At 41.2% G+C, this 20,317-nt stretch overlaps 2 protein-coding genes across 5 annotated transcripts in view; both read left to right on the forward strand.

The window, feature by feature from the left end:
* Positions 1 to 4,876, forward strand: part of LOC112144189 — a 14,350-nt gene extending 9,474 nt beyond the window's left edge. The window contains exons 7-8 of one of the 4 annotated variants that reach the window (XM_024268548.2): positions 969 to 1,097; positions 3,844 to 4,876. In XM_024268548.2, the coding sequence (XP_024124316.1) occupies positions 969 to 1,097; positions 3,844 to 4,412 (698 nt within the window). In that variant the 3' untranslated portion in view covers positions 4,413 to 4,876. The remainder of the gene's footprint in view (positions 1 to 968; positions 1,098 to 3,843) is intronic. The other 3 variants (XM_024268549.2, XM_024268550.2, XM_024268551.2) reach the window with 3 other exon arrangements.
* A 5,023-nt stretch (positions 4,877 to 9,899) lies between these two features.
* Positions 9,900 to 20,317, forward strand: part of shroom3 (shroom family member 3) — a 72,580-nt gene continuing 62,162 nt past the window's right edge. Inside the window, exon 1 of the mRNA XM_036214621.1 lies at positions 9,900 to 10,585. Coding sequence (XP_036070514.1) covers positions 10,460 to 10,585 — 126 coding nt within the window. The 5' untranslated portion in view covers positions 9,900 to 10,459. The remainder of the gene's footprint in view (positions 10,586 to 20,317) is intronic.

The following is a 20,317-nucleotide window of genomic DNA, read 5'->3' on the forward strand; positions in this document are numbered from 1 at the left end:
TTTTACGTTGGATGCCCTTCCTGACACAACCCTCTGTATTTATCTGGGCTTGGGACCGGCACAATGAGACCCTGGCTTGGGCCCCCTCATGCTGTTTTACCCAATCTTTAAAAAACAAATGTTGGTTTCTTTGGACTTAACTTCTGCAGAGCAGCAGGAGGGAATTTCTCATTCACTCCTGTGGTGGGACCGTTAGCGTGGAGAAGCTCAACCCCCCCTCCCCCTTCCTGTTGCTGAGAGCTCTCTGTTTACATGCTCTCCTGCTTGTGTCTCACAAATAAATAACCTTTTTTCCTATTTTTTTTATCTGCTCCTGATTCACAACAATTTAAACAAAGAAATACTCAGAAATGTAACTTTGCTCTTAATTTTCTCAATAAATGTCCTCCATCATCAGAAAGATTCCTCAAGAACATGTTAAAAACACCAAAAACAGCATGCCCACGTCTTAAGTGTGCTCAGCATCCCTCACTTCGTCCTGTGATTTGGTGAATCAAACTGTTCTGCTTACTCATTTCTTGAGAACTTTTCTTTCTGCAAATGTCTTCTGGTGTTTTCACATCTCAGGAAGGAAACATGAACAGAGGTGGATGTTCTTGTTTTTGGCCAAACTCGATTTGTGCAGAGAGTTTAGATCAGGGGTGTCAAAAGTCGGTCCTCGTGGGCTGATGTCCTACATGTTTTCCAACCAACCTGCCATTGAAGCTCCTTACTGGCCAGACACACCTGATCAGGTCATCAGCAGCAGATAAGACAGAGTTTCTGGAAAACCAGCTGGAGGCCAGCCCTCGAGGCCTGACTTCGGACTCCTCTGATCTAGTAGATGGTTCTTTTTTTATTTTGCACTTTCGTGTGTTTGTTGAATTGGCATCACAGGTTTATATTCTGTTGTTTCTTGTTTGTTCCAGTGTGTGCTTCATCTTTAGCAGTCCTGCACGTTAATGGAGCATGCTTCTCTGTCCTCACAGAGCACACCTGCCTGTGGAACCACAAGTCTGGAAACTACAAGAACCGTCTGCTGAGGCAGAGCCTGCTGGAGACACTCAGCCGCCTCCTGTCAGAGAACGAGCCGGTGGCGTTCACAGGTATCTGCCATGGTGAGCTTGTTCTCAAGCCACCTCCACACATGACCTTTGACCTCAGGTGCTTTGTAGCGATGATGGATTTGTATTAATATACTAACATTTTCAAATACATATCAGCTACATTTGACAAAATGTAATCATGACCTGCAGTTAGTGAATCTGATTAATCAACTTTAATCTACTAATTGCTGTAGAAAGCTTCATTTTTAAAGTATCTTTATTTAAATTTGAAAATGTCAAAGTTAATCACTCTGTTGAAGTAGTTTCATTTTATTCAACAATATGGAGCTTTTTAACACAAAAAAGTCCAGAGAGGAATGTTTCCTTCATTTTATTGTCTAAAATGTTTTAATTTGTAAAGTATTAACTCAGATATCCCAGCAGTGTAATTTATGAACACAAATCACATCAACAGTAAGATGCAGAACTCTAAGGACTTTAATGTCTGCAGGATTGCTCCAAGAAAGCAAAGATACTGAAACAAACATTGTGTTTCTGGACTTTCAGTGGTCCAGGTGAATACTCAAATCTGATTGGCTTCTGGGTGTTAGTGCACACCTAAAAATGACGTTCTGGTCACATATCCCAAATGTAGTGTATCAATGCGCGGGTTTCTTTAAAACAAACTGTTCTTCATCATCTGGACATAAACGAGCAGTACAGTAAGAGGTGAGCTTTCTCTCTGATCTGATGCTTTATTGAACTTATTGTGACCATCAGCATTTATATCGCTTTTCTTTGCTGCTCCAGTCGAGGTCTGCCAGCCCAGCGATGGGTTCTCGTGTTACCCTGACAACGGACCGTACCACCAATCAAATCAATCATTCCAACTTTATTTATGAAAGAGTCCTTCTCATTATTGTGCTGCTCAAACCGCCTTACAATTAAAAACAGAAACAAGCAAATAAAATCAATCAATAAAAAGAGAGAAAGCCAATCCACCCCCTCCCCACCCCCCTCCCTCCACTAACACACACAGACACAATGAATACTTATAGAAGAAAAAATATAGTCCACTTTTGTGAAAAAGTTATCTTAACCGAAAAATAACAAGAACAACGTGCTAAAAAAGTACTAAAAATGTCTAGAACAGGGGTCACCAACGTGGTGCCCGCGGGCAGCAGGTAGCTGTCAAGGACCCTTCAGGTCTCTTGATCACAATTCACTTGTGAGCTGCGTCTGAAAATGTAACAATTACTGAGATGAATAAAGTGCTGAATATTGTTTTTTGCTTCTTAGCTTGTTGTCATTGTTGATAATTATGATGAGAAATCAGTTTCTTCACATAGAGAAGTAGCATTATTCATTATTAACAATGTATAACTAACTATAGCTAAGCAAAATTTGTTATTTCAAAAAAATGGTAGCCCTCATATGACTCAGTACCAATAAAGTAGCTCTCAGCTTCAAAAAGGTTGGTGACCCCTGGTCTAGAATATTACTTCTCTTGTGACCGTGGTGTTAGCGGGTCAGTGTTTGTTGAAGTGTGCTTTGTCAGAAATGGATACATGCTGTGGAAGCCTGACGTTCATATGCATTAATAAATATTAACAGGTTCATTTTTTTTATTAATATCATGCGTTTACATTGAAGCCCCAATCAAAATACTGCTAAAAAGTGGCTTCATGAAGTTTTCTTATAACACACTTCCAACCTTTACTTTTACACCACCAAGGGGTATTTTTCTCTCAAACAATCAGGAGAAAGACATCAGGTCCAGAGTGCTTTAATTTAATTCATAAAAGCAGTAGGAACACTTTACTGACAAATCCAAAACTATTGACCACAAACTTATTGATACCAAATTACATGTGTTAACATTTCTTATTCCACAGTTCACCGTCCCATGTGATCAGCCTTCATGTTCCCCATCACTTTAATGGCATATACTTGTTTTTTCTTCCTTTAAGCCCCAAAGTGCTTTACAGTCACATTCACACTCTGATGGCGGCTCCGCTCCCTAACACAACCATCTTCCATCTCCGGAGAAGAGAGAAAGAAAAATGGCAACCAGGCGCATTAGCTGAGCTAGCATCAACAAACAGCACTCAGACCCTACTGCTAGCCATGCTGCCGTTAGCTGCTTGGAATATAACGCTGACATTTCCACTGATGATGCTGCAATTTACTGATTGAAGATTCCACAGCTGAATGTTCACTCCAAACCCAGATTGAAACCATCTATAATCCTCCAGGATTTTGTAAACTTTAGAGTCCCCTGTGGAGGATGATGGGAAGTTTATTGTTTTGGAAAGCATAGATCTGGGACGTTCTCTTCAGCAGAGATGCTTTTAAAAAGCACACCGGGAACATTATCAGGTTGGTAATTTTTTATATTTTTAAATAAAGCTCAATGTCATGTGTATCAAAGTGACATGAATACTCAGATATCTTGAAAGTTTCATCAGTGGTGCTCATGGCGGCGCTGTTCATATTGCTGACAAAATGGTTGGCTGACTTCAGGGAGTCACGTGGGGTCCAGAGCTCCATGTGAAACGGCACTGAAAAAAATCAGTGGAACCCCCAAAAGTGAACCTGACCACTGCACTGGCAGATTATTGCTACTCAGATGCTACAAGACATTTGTGTCATTGTGATGAAAGAACTACATCAGCAAGACAAACCAGTACGAATGTTTACATGTGAAACATTTCTGTTCTCTGCTGGTCCAACAGAACTCCTGGTTCTGTCATCTGGGTCAGGGTTTCATGAACTTCTCTGCTGTACATCTGACAGCTTTGTCGCTCTGCTTCCTCAGTAGAAGACATAAAGACGAAGTTCAGGAACTTACGGACCGTCTTCCAGCGGGAACACAAGGTGGTGAGCTCCAACAAAACCTGCGGCTCCGAGGACTTCTACCTCTGCAAGTGGAAGCACTACCACGAGCTGATGTTCCTGTGCGACTCCTGCGACGAGAAGGAGCCGTCTGAAGACCTCCACGTCCTGGAGCCGCAGCATCTGGACAGCCCCCCCTCCCCGCAGTACCACCCTGACAACACAGCCGACAGCAGCCCAAACACCACGGGTCTCCAAGCCCAGCCCTCATCCACCCTCCCAGACTCCCAGCTGTCCTCCTCGCCGTCCTCGTCCTCCTCGTACACGGAGAGCAGAGGTCCGGGGAGGAAGCGGGCCCGCCAGCCGGAGGCGGACTGCACCGGCGAGCTGTTCGACATGATGAGGACGGTGTGCCAGAACCAGACGGCGTCGCCGCATGTTGGCTTCCTGAAGTACGTGGAGGAGTGTCTGAACGAGATGCCGCCGGCGAAAGTCAAGAAGCTGAAGAAGAAGATCATTGACTTGATTCACAGCGTGGTGGAGGATGGGTAGTGAGACTCCTCCCACTTTTTATCACCACCAAAGTGTTTGCAGTGGACCATTACTCTGGGGGGGCAGGGCTGCTGCTACTTGATGTTATTTTGTTAAACGTCCAAAAAGAATCAAACCCTAAATGTTTGCTCTGGACTCTGTGAGCCCATCAGAGACGGAACCAAACCTTTGACCAGATTCTTTGGGTCTGACGGTCATATGGGATAAATGCATAGACTAAAGTCAAGTTGGTGTGCCTCTGACCTGCAGACCATCAGAGCCGGCAGCAGAGGAAACTGGTCATCCTGTCCTGGAAGAGCAGCAGTTCAGAACTGTGAGGAAAAAGTGAGGAGTGATGGATCCTCCATAAATCTATTTCAGTGCCTTGTCACAATCAGGAACCATGGCCTAAGAACTCTTCAGAATGTCCTGTTACATGTTGTATATTGAACGAACATTTCTAAATAAAAAGTGTGATGGCTTCACGTCTGTTCCGTTAACACCTGAGGCGTCGTCGCTGACACCTAAACACAAAATCTTTAACATACTGCAACTTTTCAACCGTTAACAGGATCATTCCAGCAGATTCTAATGGTGCGTTCATACCGAACGCACGTCTGGCGAAGGCGCCAGCTTCAATGTTAACTCAATGTGAAGACGCGATATGCCGCGGCGCAATTTTGGCGGCGGGTGCAGCAAGCTTGACGCAGCGCTTCAACCAGTCGGGGACCAGCTTTGGGTACGTGACATTTTCAGCGACTAGATCAAAGAGTCGAAATAAAAGTTCAAGATGGCGGCTCGGTGGGAGGATTTTGGTCATGAATTTCCATTCATTTTCTGTTGGGGGAAGAAGGGATACATAGGAAATAAATGAGAGTCTTCAAATTTCAACATTTTAAGAAGATTATCAACAAGCCTTTAAATATATTCATGGACTATTATTTCATCTTTTATAGTAATTTAAAATTTTCTTTTAGCCTGGCTAATATTTTAGCAACATGCTAATGCGTTTCACCTGTTTACTTTACTGAGGAATTTTAGGCTAGTATTTAAGCAATGTGCTAGATTTTTGGGGGGCTAATTTGGCATCCACTGAGGATTTTTTAATCCTAATTTGAAGTTTAATTAAAATTAAAATTGGCGACCTGTCCAGGGTGTACCTCGCCTTCGCCCGTCAGTAGCCGGGTTAGGCTCAGGCACCCCCGCGACCCCGAAAGGGACAAAGCAGCCAAGAAAATGAATGAATAAGCAAAAGTTAATATTTTTGCGAAATTGGCACGTGCTAGAGATTTTTAAGCAATTTTACTACAAACTTCTTCAGGAATTTAGGTCATCTTCAGCGCTCTTTCATAGGTCTTTAATGACGTTTCCAGTCTTTTAACAAATTTAACATTTTGCAAATAGCTTTTGCATTTTCAGTCAATCATTGCAGCAATTAGTCAATTGCGTCACCATTTTCAGCATAAAGCTTCAGTATCTTCAGTGACTACTTTCAGTGAAAAGCACTAGCATTATTAGCATTATCACAAGTAGTGCAACTTTTCTAGTTTATTTGTGGTGATTGCTTTAACCTTAGAGGCTATGGTGAAGTGTTGATAAAAGCGATGATGAAGCGTTTATTATCACTTTGTATAAAAAGGTAAACTAAGCCAAAACAATCTACAAACATCAGAGCGATCAAAGATGTTGAAAGCATTGCAGCGTAAGCAGTCAACAAAAGGTGTACATCCCCGGCTCTCCTGCTTCAACTGGCATTCAAGAATAAACATGAACATGACAAAAATAAACTATTTCAAGTTTTAAGGGAAAAAAATCATTTTATTTTGCCCAAAGAAGTTTTTTTTCATAGTTATTATTTTCCTGAAAAGTAAGTAAACCTTTGAGGTTCCTGTTGGGATGCTGTCAGTGAGATATTGACCCAAATGGATCTTTAAGTGTTGAAGGTTGCAGACCCCTGCCACAGAAACGCATCAACTGCTTTCACTGATGCTCATTTCTACCACCAGAGGGCGATCTACTCCCAATGTTTAGGCTGTCCTCAGGTCCCGACCTCAGGAGTGACCTGCAGCAGGATCTTTCTTCCCAAAGAAACAGGTTTGAAAAGCATCAGTCATCTGACCGAAACTCCTCTAAACTATGAAGACATCAGCGCAGGACTCCTGGGGGCCACGCTCAGGGAGGGGCGGACGCTTTTACGGAAAGGGACGGAGCAGAAACGTGTGCCAACAGAAACGGCTCAGAAAAGGAAATGCTCTGACTATAGAGGCCATTGAGCACATTATGGGATGTCCTGCTGCAGCTCCTCAGACTCAACGCTTTGGGCTGCACCACACTCTACTGTCATGTTTCCAAAAACATGGATGCTCACACTGGAACTGCTGTGAAAAATGAGTACTAGTTTCTACAAATGTGACATGGTTCTTACACACGCAGCACACCGATGCACGAGGTTTCCCAGAGCTGGATGTGTCTGATATTCATGAGTTGTGGGCACTGAGGTTTGCTAGCTCAGTTGTTGTTTAGCTCCAGGTAGATGTAACTATCTAAGTTTGTTTAATAATGGATTATAAGTTCATAAAAGTGCTGGACCTTCATTTGCAGTTTATTGATGAATTGTTAAATGGTTCTCAGTGGTCTTAATTATGATGCAAAATCCAAAAACTTGTCATTTCTAGGCCATAGTTTCTGCAGAGCAGCAAGAGTTTATTAGAATTTCACCTCTGAGCTGGTGTGGAGTAAACCTGGCCCCACTTCCCATCATCCTTTTGTTTACACTCTCTCCTGCTAACTTACAGCCCCTCATAGTCCCAAGCTAACATTAGCAGTGCAGCAATATCATTTAATTCTAGCTTCACAGTTCAGATCCACATTCCAGCTCAGACGAGGAAAACAGACGTTCATGGATCTATTAGTCTGTAAGTGGATGATCAGAATGGAGCGGAGCAGAAAGACTTTGGCCAATCCAGCCTAGTGTCTACATCACAGCTACAAGCTAATTTAAATTTAATTTTTTCCTCTGCTCCTGGTGATTTGAATAAATACTCAGAAACACATTTTTAATCTTTATTCTCTTTATATGTGTCCTATCACAAGAGAAATGAGAACATTTTAAAAACACCATTTTCATTGGAGTGGGTCTTTAAATTAACCCTTCAACACAGGGGCCGGGAACCGGATCCGGCCCTCCAGGTAATTTTATTTTGTTGTTATTAATGACCCGATGTTATCTTCTGCTTATTTCTAACTTGTATAATATTGACAAAATCTATTTTTATGGAGAGTAAAATATTGAAAGTTATTTAAGGTTTAAGTTGATTTATTCTGGAATAATATTCCTGCCTTTTGATTATTCATAATTATTAAAAGTTATGGTTTTAAAGTTTGAAAAATGGGCATTGTGGTAGCTTTTTGTGGAATTTACTAAAATTTATTTTTAGGATTTTTTTGGAGATTAGGAAATATTTCAGCTACATGCTAGCTGTTTTTGGCTAAAAGGCTTTTTTCAGTTTTTTATGCTATTTTGAAGTTTAGCTAATATTTCAGGTGTATGCTTGCTGTTTCGACTAATTAAGTGTTTTTTTTTGTTTGTTTTGTTTTGTTTTTTTAGAATAATTTGGCATTTAGCCAATATTTTAGCTGGCTATCAGCTTCAGCGTTTTCAACTATCAATTTCAGCATCTCCAGCGGCCAAATTCATCTTACAGCATTCACACTAGCATTATTGCAGGTAATACTATACATCTTGTTCAAAATTATGTTAACAAGTTATGTTTTTAAAGTTTTAAAAATGTAGTTTTAGAGTGTTCCACAAATGTTTATCATGTTCGACCCGCGACCTAAGGTGAGTTTTGGATTTTGGCCCCTTGTGTGATTGACTTTGACACCCCTCTTTAACACTTGATGCATCACCGGTGACACTTCAATGCAAAAATCGTTAACACAATCAACGTAATTAAAGCAGATTTCGAGCCGCTTTTCTCCTTCAGAATCTGCTGGAATTACCTTGATTGTGGAAAAGTTACAACAAATCAAAGACCATAAACACTGGAGCTCAGGTGTTAAAGGGTCAAAGTCATTTTGTTAGTCACATCACAAGGGCTGCTAAAGTTCACACAGGTGTTGTGGATATCACTTACATTTTTTCAGATTCTGACATGGTCCTGACGGCTGTAGTCTTTATTAAACCTCAGTGAGTGACCCAGGATTATCCTGTCAGGTGGACAGCACCCGGAATGCAGCAGAACAGGTGAAGGTTCAGCATCACCTGAGTCTGACTGATATGTCAGCAATGCATCTCCAAAGAGAAATCCCAACTCAATCGTCTCCAGAAGCCTCTGTGGGAAAAACTCCTTAACAATTTCATTGTAAATACATTTAATACACAAAAGAAAGAGTTTTTCCTTAAACTGGCACAATTAGTCAAAGTCTCTGTGTTTTTAAGGTCATGGCTGATCTCAAAGAGGATGCAGATGAAGCAGGTAAAACCCAGAGAAAGAACATGTACAACCTGATTTTCTAACATGCACCAGCCTTGAGAGAAGTAGTGCTCGGCGGATCGATCCAAAATATCGATAGCATCGATCTCAAGTTGGTATCGGATCGATACCAACCCACAGATAACCATATTTTCACTCTTGTTCAAAACTTTCCTGTATCTGCAAAACCACCCAGCCGTGTTATTTACATGCTACTTTACACCTGTTTTTATTCTATTTAAAGGCTTAGGAGTTACACATTATTTATATTTCTACAATTTGTTTTTTTTAAATCATTGAACATTTAATTTTTTCAATTTCAAGAAGTTTGAATTTTAATAAACTATTTTCCATTTCATTGAAAATATTTCCTAAACCTGTTTTTATGTTTATTTATTTAATTGAATGAATTTAAATAATAATTTAAAAAAAACATTCATGGTGATTAAAAACAATTGAGATATTGAGGTTTGTGTCAGATCCACAACATTTACAAAAAATATCAGTATTGGTATCGATATCGTCGATATAGACTGGTATCGGATCAACCCAAATGCTCAGTATTGCCCTAGAGCAGAGGTGTCAAACTCAATCACATAAGGGGCCAAAATCCAAAACACCCGTAGGTTGAACAGGATTAACATTTATTGAACACTCAAACTAAATTATTAAAACTTTAAAACCGTAACTTTTTAACATAATTCTGAATAATAAAAAGGCAGGAATATTATTCCAGAATAAATCAAATTAAACCTTAAATAACTTTCAATATTTTACTCTATGTAAAAATATATTTGGTCAAAACTATACTAGTTAGAAATAAGTGCAAGATAACATCGGGTCATTAATAAGATAGATCTGGAGGGCCGGATAGAATTACCCGGAGGGCCGGATCCGGCCCCCGGGCCTTGACTCTGACACGAGTGTCCTGGAGAGAAGGAGACATGCTCACATCTGGTTCAAAGTGCTCCTCAAACCTCTCCTGTTGTGTCAGCTGCAGCTGGTCTGAACCAGAGGTGGACTTGACCCAGCAGGAGTTCTGATGTGGTCTGAAGGGCTCCAGACCTGGACTCTGTTGCCACTTCCACTTACTGCCACTTTCTGCACCTTTTCTTGGATTAGTTGTTGACAGATTTCAGCCTTCCTGCCGCTGTCCTCCTCTCTCCTCCTCTCCCAGCTCCACTCCTCCTCTGCGCCTTTTCTTTGTGCTCAGCGAGGCGCAGTCAATCCTATTGTGATGCTAAACGGATTTTCGGAGGAGAGACGGGCAGAGAGGGGAGAGTTTGGGGCTCCGCGGATCGGACATGCGCTGACCTGCCGTGATTCTGCGGGGTTTGGACAGCTTTACGCCTGAGGAAAGTTCTCTGCTCCTGCGGGACAGCCGCGGCGCACTTTGCGGGAGTAGTTGGAGTGTCCGGCGGGGATCGAGCGCTGCAGGAATGCACTTTGTAGGAACGCAGCTCGGTGTCCTGCTGCCCCCCCGTTCCTCCTACAGGAGTCTTCAATGAAAGAGGATCCGCCGCTCGCTGCTCTCCGGTTCCGCCACTCCTCTCCGCGGAGCGCAGGGAGCGCGCGCGCCGCTGCAGCCCGGCCATGGCGGGCGGAGGGGGTGAGGGGAGCGGCTGGGTGCTGGTGGAGGCCCTGCTGCAGGGCGGAGCGCCGTGGGGCTTCACCCTGCAGGGCGGCCTGGAGCACGGGGAGCCGCTGATCATCTCCAAGGTAGGAAGCAGGAAGAGCCCCGCGCTCGTGCACCTTCCACCTGTGCTGCACGTGACTCCAGACGACCCGAGTCTCCCACAGGTCTGCCTTAAACCGCTGTGGGTAAAGGTCAGGTGACCGCTCTGCCGCTGCTGAGTGTCCGTATTCCGGTCGCCCGCTCAGGAACAGGGTCACCAACAATCGAAACCTAAAACCGGGAGAGTCTGTTCATACTGCTCACACGTGATTAAGCGGATCCTTCACTGCTTCCAGGTAACTCAGGAGGCAACATCACGGAGAGGAAAGATCAGACTGAACCTCCAGAAAGATGGTTCTGTCTGATTCCATGATGGGACGTCCAGGGTTAGAGAAAACACCGCAAAAATCAAAGTTTCAGACACTAATCTGAGTCTTTGAAGAAGTTTGACATCCTGCATCCCGTAGATCACGTGTCAAAGTCAAGGCCCGGGGGCCGGATCCGACCCTCCAGATGATTATATCCGGCCCTCCTGATCATTTTATTTTATTGTTATCTTGTACTCATTTATAACTTGTATTAATTTGACGAAAAATATTTTTATGGATAATAAGATTATTGAAAGTTATTTAAGGTTTAAGTTGATTTATTCTGGAATAATATTCCTACCTTTTCATTCAGAATTATGTTAAAAGTTACGCTTTTAAAGTAAAAAAAAAAAGTTCACATTCTGCTAGGTTTATGGACTATTTTGGCATTTACTAAGATTTTTTTAGGCTATTTTGGAGTTTTAGCTAACATTTCAGCTACTTGGTAGCTGTTCTGGCTAACTTAAGTGTTTTTTTAAGGATAATTTGGCATTTAGCTAATTTTTAAACTGGCTATCAGCTTCAGTGTTTTCAGCTATTAATTTCAGCATCTTCAGCTATCAGCACTAGTATCTTAAGCGGCCGAATTGAGCTAGCAGTATATATATATATATATATATATATTCTTATATACTGTTTTTAAATTTTAAAAATGTAGTTGAGAGTGGTCAGTAAATGTTTATCCTGTTCGGCCTAAGGTGTGTTTTGGATTTTGGCAGTTTGTGTGATTGGATTTGACACCCCTGCTGTAAATAATCATCATTAGGGTTGTTCAACCATAAGCATTTGGGTATCGATTGATACTGGTCAATATCGCCAAAATCATTACCGTTATTTTTCGTAAATGATGTGACAAGAACCTCAAAATCTCAATTGCTGCGAATGTTTTTTTGCACATGAAACAAATAACTGATAAAAAAAAAAATCAAAATGTTTAGTGATAAAAAACTACTGGTAGAAATATAGATAATTTGTAACTTCTTAGCTTTTAAATAGAACAATAAAAACAACTGAAAAGTAACTTGTCAAAAACAACTCAGCTTTTAAATGGAGTGGAGATCGGGTGAACAATGCATACCTCCTGCATGCATCAACTGTGACTGAGACTGTCCTTCAGACAGACACTGAAATGTTTCAAACAAGAGTGGAAATATTGATATCTGTGTATCGATGCAATACCAACTTGAGATTGATACTATTGATGTTTTGGATTGATCTGCCCAGCACCACTATACACATTTAATTATTGGAACTGTCATGACTTTGTCAGATCAAACCTGAGAATACGTTTGTCACTTTTAGAAAAATCTTTTTTTTAAGATTGAGTCTTTTTGAGAGATTCCAAAAAACTTGCTGATCATGACAAGCTTTCTCCTGGTCTGTTTCTGGCCTTGAATGGTTTCAGAATACATGACATGCAATGAACCTGGTCAAGTTTGTCTCTGGTCCAACAAGGCGGTCAGAATCCAACCTGCAAGCGCATGCTGCAGGTAGAAATACACCTGAGATTCCGCCGTTGTTGAAGTGTGCAGCTGGATTTAGTGGTTTGGTATGACAGTCCAGTCATGGTGTACTGTGAAAGGTCTGCCTTCTGTCACAGCTGTGTCTGAAGAAATAAAACTGTGTAGAAAAAGGCGGCAGGTGTTGGCAGTAACCTCACCTCACTCTGTCACCTCTGGAAATCTGCTCTGAAGCATCTACTCAGTCTTCTCTGTTTTGGGGTCAAGTGTCCAACTCCATCAACTGTCCGTCCATTGGAATGTCTCTCGTAACATCCAATGGAACACGTTGCTGCCAAATATCAAACAGGCCGTGTTTTTGGTTGGTGGAGTGATGGGCGGGCTTAGATTCACCTTTACAAGTTCTTTTATTCCACTGAACGTGAAGGAGCCAAAGGTGGCTCTAAAGATTCACTTGTGACTACCTGAGTACATCTTTAATCCTTTAACACTGAAGCTCCAGTGTTTATGTTCTTTGATTCACTGTATTTTTTTCAATTGTTAATATGATCATTCCAGTAGATTGTGAAAGAGAAAAGTGGCTCGATGTGCTGCTTTTCTCTTTCACAATCTACTGGAATGATCATATTAATGGATGAAAAGTTTCATTATGTTAAAGATTTTGTGTTTAAGCATCACCAAAGATGACTCAGGTGTTGAAGGGTTAATCTTCATTATATCTGCTGGGTTCACCTTCATCCATTCTGGCGTACAAACACTTTCTGGGCTCATGTATTCCAGATTACAGGGGTACGTGTGCACATGTGGATGTTTTTCTTGGACAGAACTCAAATGAGTTCAAACAGGACAAGAATGTGAATAATGTGTTCTTCTTGTAGCTTCTGATCATCACTGTCAGCATGGCTGTGTTTGTTCATGTGCCACAGCTTTGCTTTGTGTTCATGTTCTTGTTTTTATAGGTCAGGGGATCCTGTAGGACAGGAGCGTCAAACTCAGTCGCACAGGGGGCCAAAATCCAAAACACACCTTAGGTCACGGGCCGAACAGGATAAAACTACATTTTAAAACTTCAAAACCATAACTTTTTAACGTAATTATTAACTAGATATATAGCATTACCTGTGATAATGCTAGTGTGAATGCTGTAAGCTGAATTTGACAGCTGAAGATGCTGAAATTGATAGCCAAAAACATTGAAGCTGATATCCAGCTAAAATATTAGCTAAATGCCAAATTAGCCTAAAAAACAAAAAGCCTAAATTAACCAAAACAGCTAGCTAGCATGTAGCTAAAATATAAGCTAAACTCCAAAGAATCATAAAAATAAATCTTAGTAAATCCCAAAATATTTCAAAAAGCTAGCAGAATGCCATTCTTTAAATGATAAAACTGTAACTTTTTAACATGATTATGAATAATAAAAAGGCAGGAATATTATTCCAGAATAAATCAACTTAAACCCTAAATAAATTTCAATATTTTACTCTCCATAAAAATATATTTTGTGCAAGATAGCATCAGGCCGTTAACAACAATAAAATAAATGATCTGGAGGGCCGAATAGAACTAAAAATCCGGCCCCCGGGCCTTGACTTCGACACGTGTTCTATATAAGAGACAATTTTACCAATTATCACAGTATCGCAATAGCATTGATATTGTGAGCATGTATCACGTATGGCATCGCATCGTGAAGTACCCAGTGATTCCCACCCTTAACACATACAGTGTAATAAACAAAGACAACATTTGATTTGCTGTCCTTTAAGTTCAGACCTTAACATTTTCAGAAAGCCTCTTTGATTGAAATCAAAGTGACTTTTCTGACTTTGTCAGCATTTTAGGATCAGAGCTGAAAAGTTGGGATATTTTGAACATTTGTTTTTAAAATGATAAATGTCTGATTCTCAACATTGATATAGAGGTGTGTATCTTTCTCTCTCACATGATTCGATAAGCATCTTGATACATGCTCCACGAATCGATACATGACGGATTCAACTAACTTTTTAGCAATACGATACAGTCCGATTCTTTTACGGAAAACGCTAAAGATAAACATTTTATATTCATATGGCATGTAAAGCTATAAATAATAATTTATAGCTTTTGACAGAGACATTTATTCAGGTATTGCTTGATTTGGAAGAAGCAAGCTTATTTTTCTACCGTCTTTTTGTTTTCATTGCATGTAAATAAAAAGACGGTAGAAAAATAACAGAAAGAGAAACAGCAGTTTGCCAAAAAAAAAAGATTATTAACTCCTTGATTGATTTGATACATTTTAACCAGCACAATCTTGTTCATATCTGTGGTTTTCAAACAAAACTGCAGTTGATTGATCGATTTTTTGATACGTATCTCTTTTACATCCCTAATATAACGAATGTCAGAGAACAGACTTCTGCAGGATGAAGCCTTGTTGTACTGATAGCTGCATTCTGTGGTTGTGTACTGCTGAAATGCAGACGGTCCTCCCTGATACATGTTGGGGGGGGCTCTGAAACACGCCAGCTGTCGTGCTGCTGGACCTCCACACCATCAGAGATCAGGCTCTGCAGCAGAATGCTGATGAAGATCCTCCTCTTCTTCAGTCTGGAGGACATCGTGTCCACCATCGTCATCAAAGCGTCACATCTACTCTCTTTGAAAGAGTCCATGACCCCATAACCCCAACCACGCGGTTTGGCTTTGTTCAGAGATGTCTTCAGTTCTTCTGAATCTTTGGTCGATGTTCTGCTCTGTAGATGAGGACATTTGAAACGCTGCTGCAGTTTGATGTTCAGGATCTTTCTTTTTCCATCAATTTCCCACAATCCCCTCTGCCAACATCAACCACTGAACAACTGACTTTCTGACACTGGTTTTTAAGGAACTGACCTCGTCACAGATCTGATTTTAGTGAACTGAACTGCTACCTTTCTCCACCTTTCAAAAAGTTTATTTTTTATCCCTTACCAAGTATTCTGAGGGCATTCAGACATCAGTTTGTGCATAAAAGAGGACATTTTCTCAGTTTAATCATAAGTTAGCCGTGATCAGTTTGGACTGAAGTCATATGAAAACCTTCATTAAACAGAGACCACTGTCCCAGCATTGTTAACTATTGTCATCTAAATATTCCAAATATTAGTTCTGTGAAAGAGTACCTAAACAACACAAAGGAGTGGTGTGGATGTACTGCTTGGCAGCTGAACAATACAAAACCTCTTGAATGTCCTTTGGCGAGATCAGACCCAGCTGAAGAGGGATGGGGTTATTGCAGAAACCGCAGCGTCTTGATCCTTTGTTTAGTCAGAAACAGTGTCGATCAGCTGAGACATCAGCTCAGGTTCCAGCAAAGCTCCACAGTCTCAGCTGCACACAGATGACAAATTATAAACCTCAACTGGTTGATTGTATTTCAGGTCTTAAAAAGCTCAATAACCAAAGTAAACTCAGCTGGACTTCACTGTTGGGTGTGTGCGAGCGTTAGCTGGCTCTGATGATTCAAAGCATCAGTTTTCATTGCATGTTTATTCCAAGTTTTTTGGTGCAAAGCAACTGAGTTAGTAAAGAAAAAGAGATGTTGTTTATGTCCATCTCCAGGTTTCAGTCATGGTCGGAGCAGGCAGAGTCTGTTTAGATATCTGCGTCTGCAGGATAATGAAATTCAGCTGGAATACCACAGTTACTGACACGGTTGCACACATACTCAGGCTGAGTTACAGGGTGTTTCTGCTGGCCTTATTTGGGTATATTTATTCTTGAAAAAGCCAAACAGTGCAGGGGTGTGTGCTGTCCTGCAGAGACAGGATTTTGACTGGTTTCCAGCTCAGGGAAGTTTCAGATTCTCCAATCTGCAGTTATTTGTGTTTCTATATTTGTGTTAGTTTTGACATAACAAACTGTCAAGGCTTGAGTTTATACGTGTGAAAAAGCAGTTGTTGGTGTGGGGGTGCTGAGTTGGTGTTGGCTGCAGCATTTGATGCTTCTGCTGAGAAGAAGCTCTCATGTAATTCAGAGGAAACCCTGACACACCCTGACTGGCATTTTTAGCACTTTAGGGAACATTCAAACAGACCCAGATGGATGAGTTCTTATTTGAATCAGAACCAGTTTCAGTCTGTCGCAGGAAGAAGAATTCAAGCTTTTGTTTTCTGGTGTAAGTCTCTGTATTTCACCCTGGAACTCGACTTTTCCCAGAACATGGATCCCGATAAGTAGTTTCCTGAAAGTTTCTGAATTTATATCTAACAAAACAATTACTCCATCCAGAAAATATGAATGTTGGAGCAAACTCATTCCTTCCTCATGAACACAGACCTAAATCCTTAAGGAGATTTGTTATCAAACCAAGTCGTTTGACTTGCCCAATGCACATCAACAAGGATGTGACGTAGATTAAGTTCAATCAGTCACTGATCTGAACAGTTAAAGGATCACCAGACACCAACAGGCTAGATCTGTTGCAAGAATGGACCAGAACAAAATTCAAGAATGAATGATTCATATGAAAACATTGATTGAAGTGACCTTTTTTATAATTATTGCTCTTCTTGACAACAGAAATCAGGATGTTCTCTGTGAACTTTGTTGCTGTTTGACCACCAAAATACAGACATAAATACAATGTTCAAATAATTTGACGATATGATCATATCTTGATATGATCAAATAAAGATCTTTAAATGAAAAAAAAAGAATAAATATAAAAACTGTTCCCAACCAGTCAGTTATTGTATAGATCACTGCAGAGACCCGCAGGCAGAGCTGTGAACAGCAATGAGCCGTGGTCTCTGTTGAGACAGACTCATTTTAGCGTAGAGTCTTCTGGTTATTAGACTCTTGTTGGAAGTTCTGATGGCAACATCCTAGATGAAAGATGAAGAAAAAATATGTTAGTGATCCATAAAACCATCTTTCTTTTCAACAACAGTCACAAGTCTTCCACTTATGGAGTCATTCAGTTTGCAACCACAGCCACTGTTCAGAGAGGTGAACTGTTGGAATTGTCTGTAAATGTCCTGCTAAAGAAAAGCCCAAAAGATCTGTAAGGGGTTCTGTCAGGTGAAGAAGAAGGGGTCATGGCATGAGTTTTTATTGCCTTTGCCTGTCAGTCACACAGTGGAGGACTTGGATCCATGAGATTAAGCATTTGTTGTCTTACATGAAAATGAATGCTCTCTTGAAAGAAGACTATTTCCTGTATCACTGCTTGAAGGAAGTCTTCTAAAAATTGTCAGGAGATCTGAGAGTTGATTCCGTTTTCATCTCAAAACCCTTGTTTAAAGTGAGCGGTCCGGTACAGGACGGTCCAGTAAGGAGTTGTAAGGTATGGTCTAGTTTAGTTCGGCGAGCGTTTCCACTCAGTTAAGCCTCGCTTTCACTGATCAGTTTGTTTTCATGGCGCATGTGTGGTGTAGAGAGGTAGCGTGTCATTGTGTCATTGTAGTGTGGTGACTAGAAAAGCAACAACAATAGAGGTCATCCAGCAGCTCGTCTTCTTCTTGCTTTACTTTTTGTACATCGTGTAGAACAGCAATTTAATGTTTGAAAGAAGATTGGGTTAAGGGTTAGGGTTAGGGCTATTATGGTTAGGGTTTGAAGAAGAATACCGCCACAAAGAGGAAACCAGAATTGCTAGCTTACCGCTATATTTTCCTCATCAGTTTCTGCCAATCAGTGGGTGGAAACAGCGACTCTGCCCCAACCGCCCTGTTCCGTTCGTATGGACCTATAATGGATGGGGGCCCTCCAGAGGTACAGGTCAGAACTGTGTAATTGGTCCATTTAACAATGGAGACGCTCAAAATACCGGATCGGACTGGACAGCACCGCTATGCTCAGTGGAAATGACGCTAAAAAGGCCCTACTAACTCCTCTTTATTTATACCTGCCCATACCAGAACCACATCCCCACCATACTGGCATCTAAGTGAAAATGGAGCTTTGTGTCCGTTTCTGATCCAACCATGAGTTCATCCATCCGGTTCATCATGAGTCACTCTCATGTCATCAGTCTAAGAAACCTTTGAAAGTCTATCTTCAGAGGTTTCTTGGCCCTTTCTCGACATTTCAACGTATGTGTCTTGTTGAGAGGTGGTTGGGTTTCAGCTTTTCTTACTTTGGCCATGTCTCTGAGACTGAACACCTCATACTTCTTGACTCTCCAGGAAGGCTGCAGTCATGGGATATGCCAGCACTGGAGGATAATGGGTTTCTGGTAGTTTCACGTTGGATTCTTCTCAAATCTTTGGGAGTTTTTGCACCTTATAATCTCAACACATTTCTTCCAACCTCGTTGACAATTTGCAACAAAATGTTTGATGGTGTCATAGACTTATTAAAAGTACTGCCCCCCCCTGAGAGACTTTTTTTTTATAAATTCTACTTTTCCAACTAAGTTAAATAATTATACACTCTTTGATTTAAGATGTTGACCTCTTTAAACCACACATTGCCTTGTTACACAAATACCCATCACCTGATCCGCATTAAATTCGACATGTATTCATGTTTACATGTCTTCATATTGGCACTTATTGACACAATTATTACATGGTCAAAATATTCTCCGGCTTATTTGTGCAGACAGTGCCATTAGTTTATGTCCCCTTGAACACTTGTGATCAAAAAAGCCTCCAGTTACATTGACTTCTACAGCCTCAACAGCTGGTGCTTTTGTCACTTCTTTGTGGTTTCACTGAGATTCCAGTGAGAAGTTTTCCAGAAATGATTAATCTTTTAGTCACTTGCAAACACAGCTGGTCTGTTCTCGTGTATTAAAGTGTTAAGAGTGTGCATCCTTAGATCTTAACACTCTTCTTGCAGAGGAAAAAGCTCTGTCTAGAACTCAGACTGGGCACAATAGACAAATCCAGCAACTCCCAGCGTTATCTATCCAGCAAAACTCATGAGATCAGGAGTTTACACAAAGTCTACATGTGGCTTTTTTAAGAATCCCGTGGATCCTCTTGGGTTTATTGCCTTTAGCTTTTTTCTCTCCTTCAGACCTCATATCTGCTCTGCCATATTTAGAAAATGATGTGGGTTCAGCAGCGACGGTGTGGCAGAACAGACCCTGACTCTATCTTTAGTGCTGCTGCAAGCGGTTCTGCGTCCCAGCAACCTCACGTAACTGGTGTCTGCTACCTCGATCTGAAGTCTCTGCAGGTCCAGAGACAATGGACTAAGAGTACAGTCATCAGGGTGTTTACCTGAGTATGGAGAGACACAGGTAGCTCAGCTTTGCATCTTGTGTATAATCAGAACAGGTCAGACCATCGAATCATGCTTTTATGTTAACTTTGATGTGACCATGTCGATCCCGCAAAGGCTGTACCAGGGTTTTGTTGTTATGTTGGAGGACAAGCTGCAGAAAGCATCAGTTTGTCTTGTTAGTTGGTTCACCCACAGGAAGTGTTGAGTTGACATTAACCCTGAAACATGTGGACATCCAGCAGAGCTTATCTTACAATGCACAAGACAGCGGGTCAATGTGACCCTCTGCAGGACATGAGCTCTTGATAGGCAGGCAGACGTGCATTCTGATGGTGTGGCTCAAGCAGACAAACTCTCAAGAGGCATTACTGTCAGCAGTGATACAGCAGAGGGCCCATGGTGATACCACCAGTGTGTCAGTAAAAACCTCAACACTTCAGAGAAAAGCTTGATAGGAATTTGAGCCATTTGGGATTCCATTCCTGCTGTTGTTTATGTCGTCTCAGTTTTCAAATGCTAACGAAAATTACACTGTCACTTTACTAGACACATCTGTCCAACTGCTTGTTAACACAAATTTCTAATCAGTCAATCACATGACAGCCATTCAATGCATTTATACTTGTAGACATGGTCAAGATGATCTGCTGCAATTCAGTCTGAGCATCAGAATAGAGAAGAACGGTGACTGAAGTGACTTTAAACGTGGTTGTTGGTTCCAGATGAGCTGGTCTGAGGATTTCAG

The sequence above is a fragment of the Oryzias melastigma genome, linkage group LG12 (assembly GCF_002922805.2).
Source record: "Oryzias melastigma strain HK-1 linkage group LG12, ASM292280v2, whole genome shotgun sequence".
NCBI lineage: Eukaryota > Metazoa > Chordata > Actinopteri > Beloniformes > Adrianichthyidae > Oryzias > Oryzias melastigma.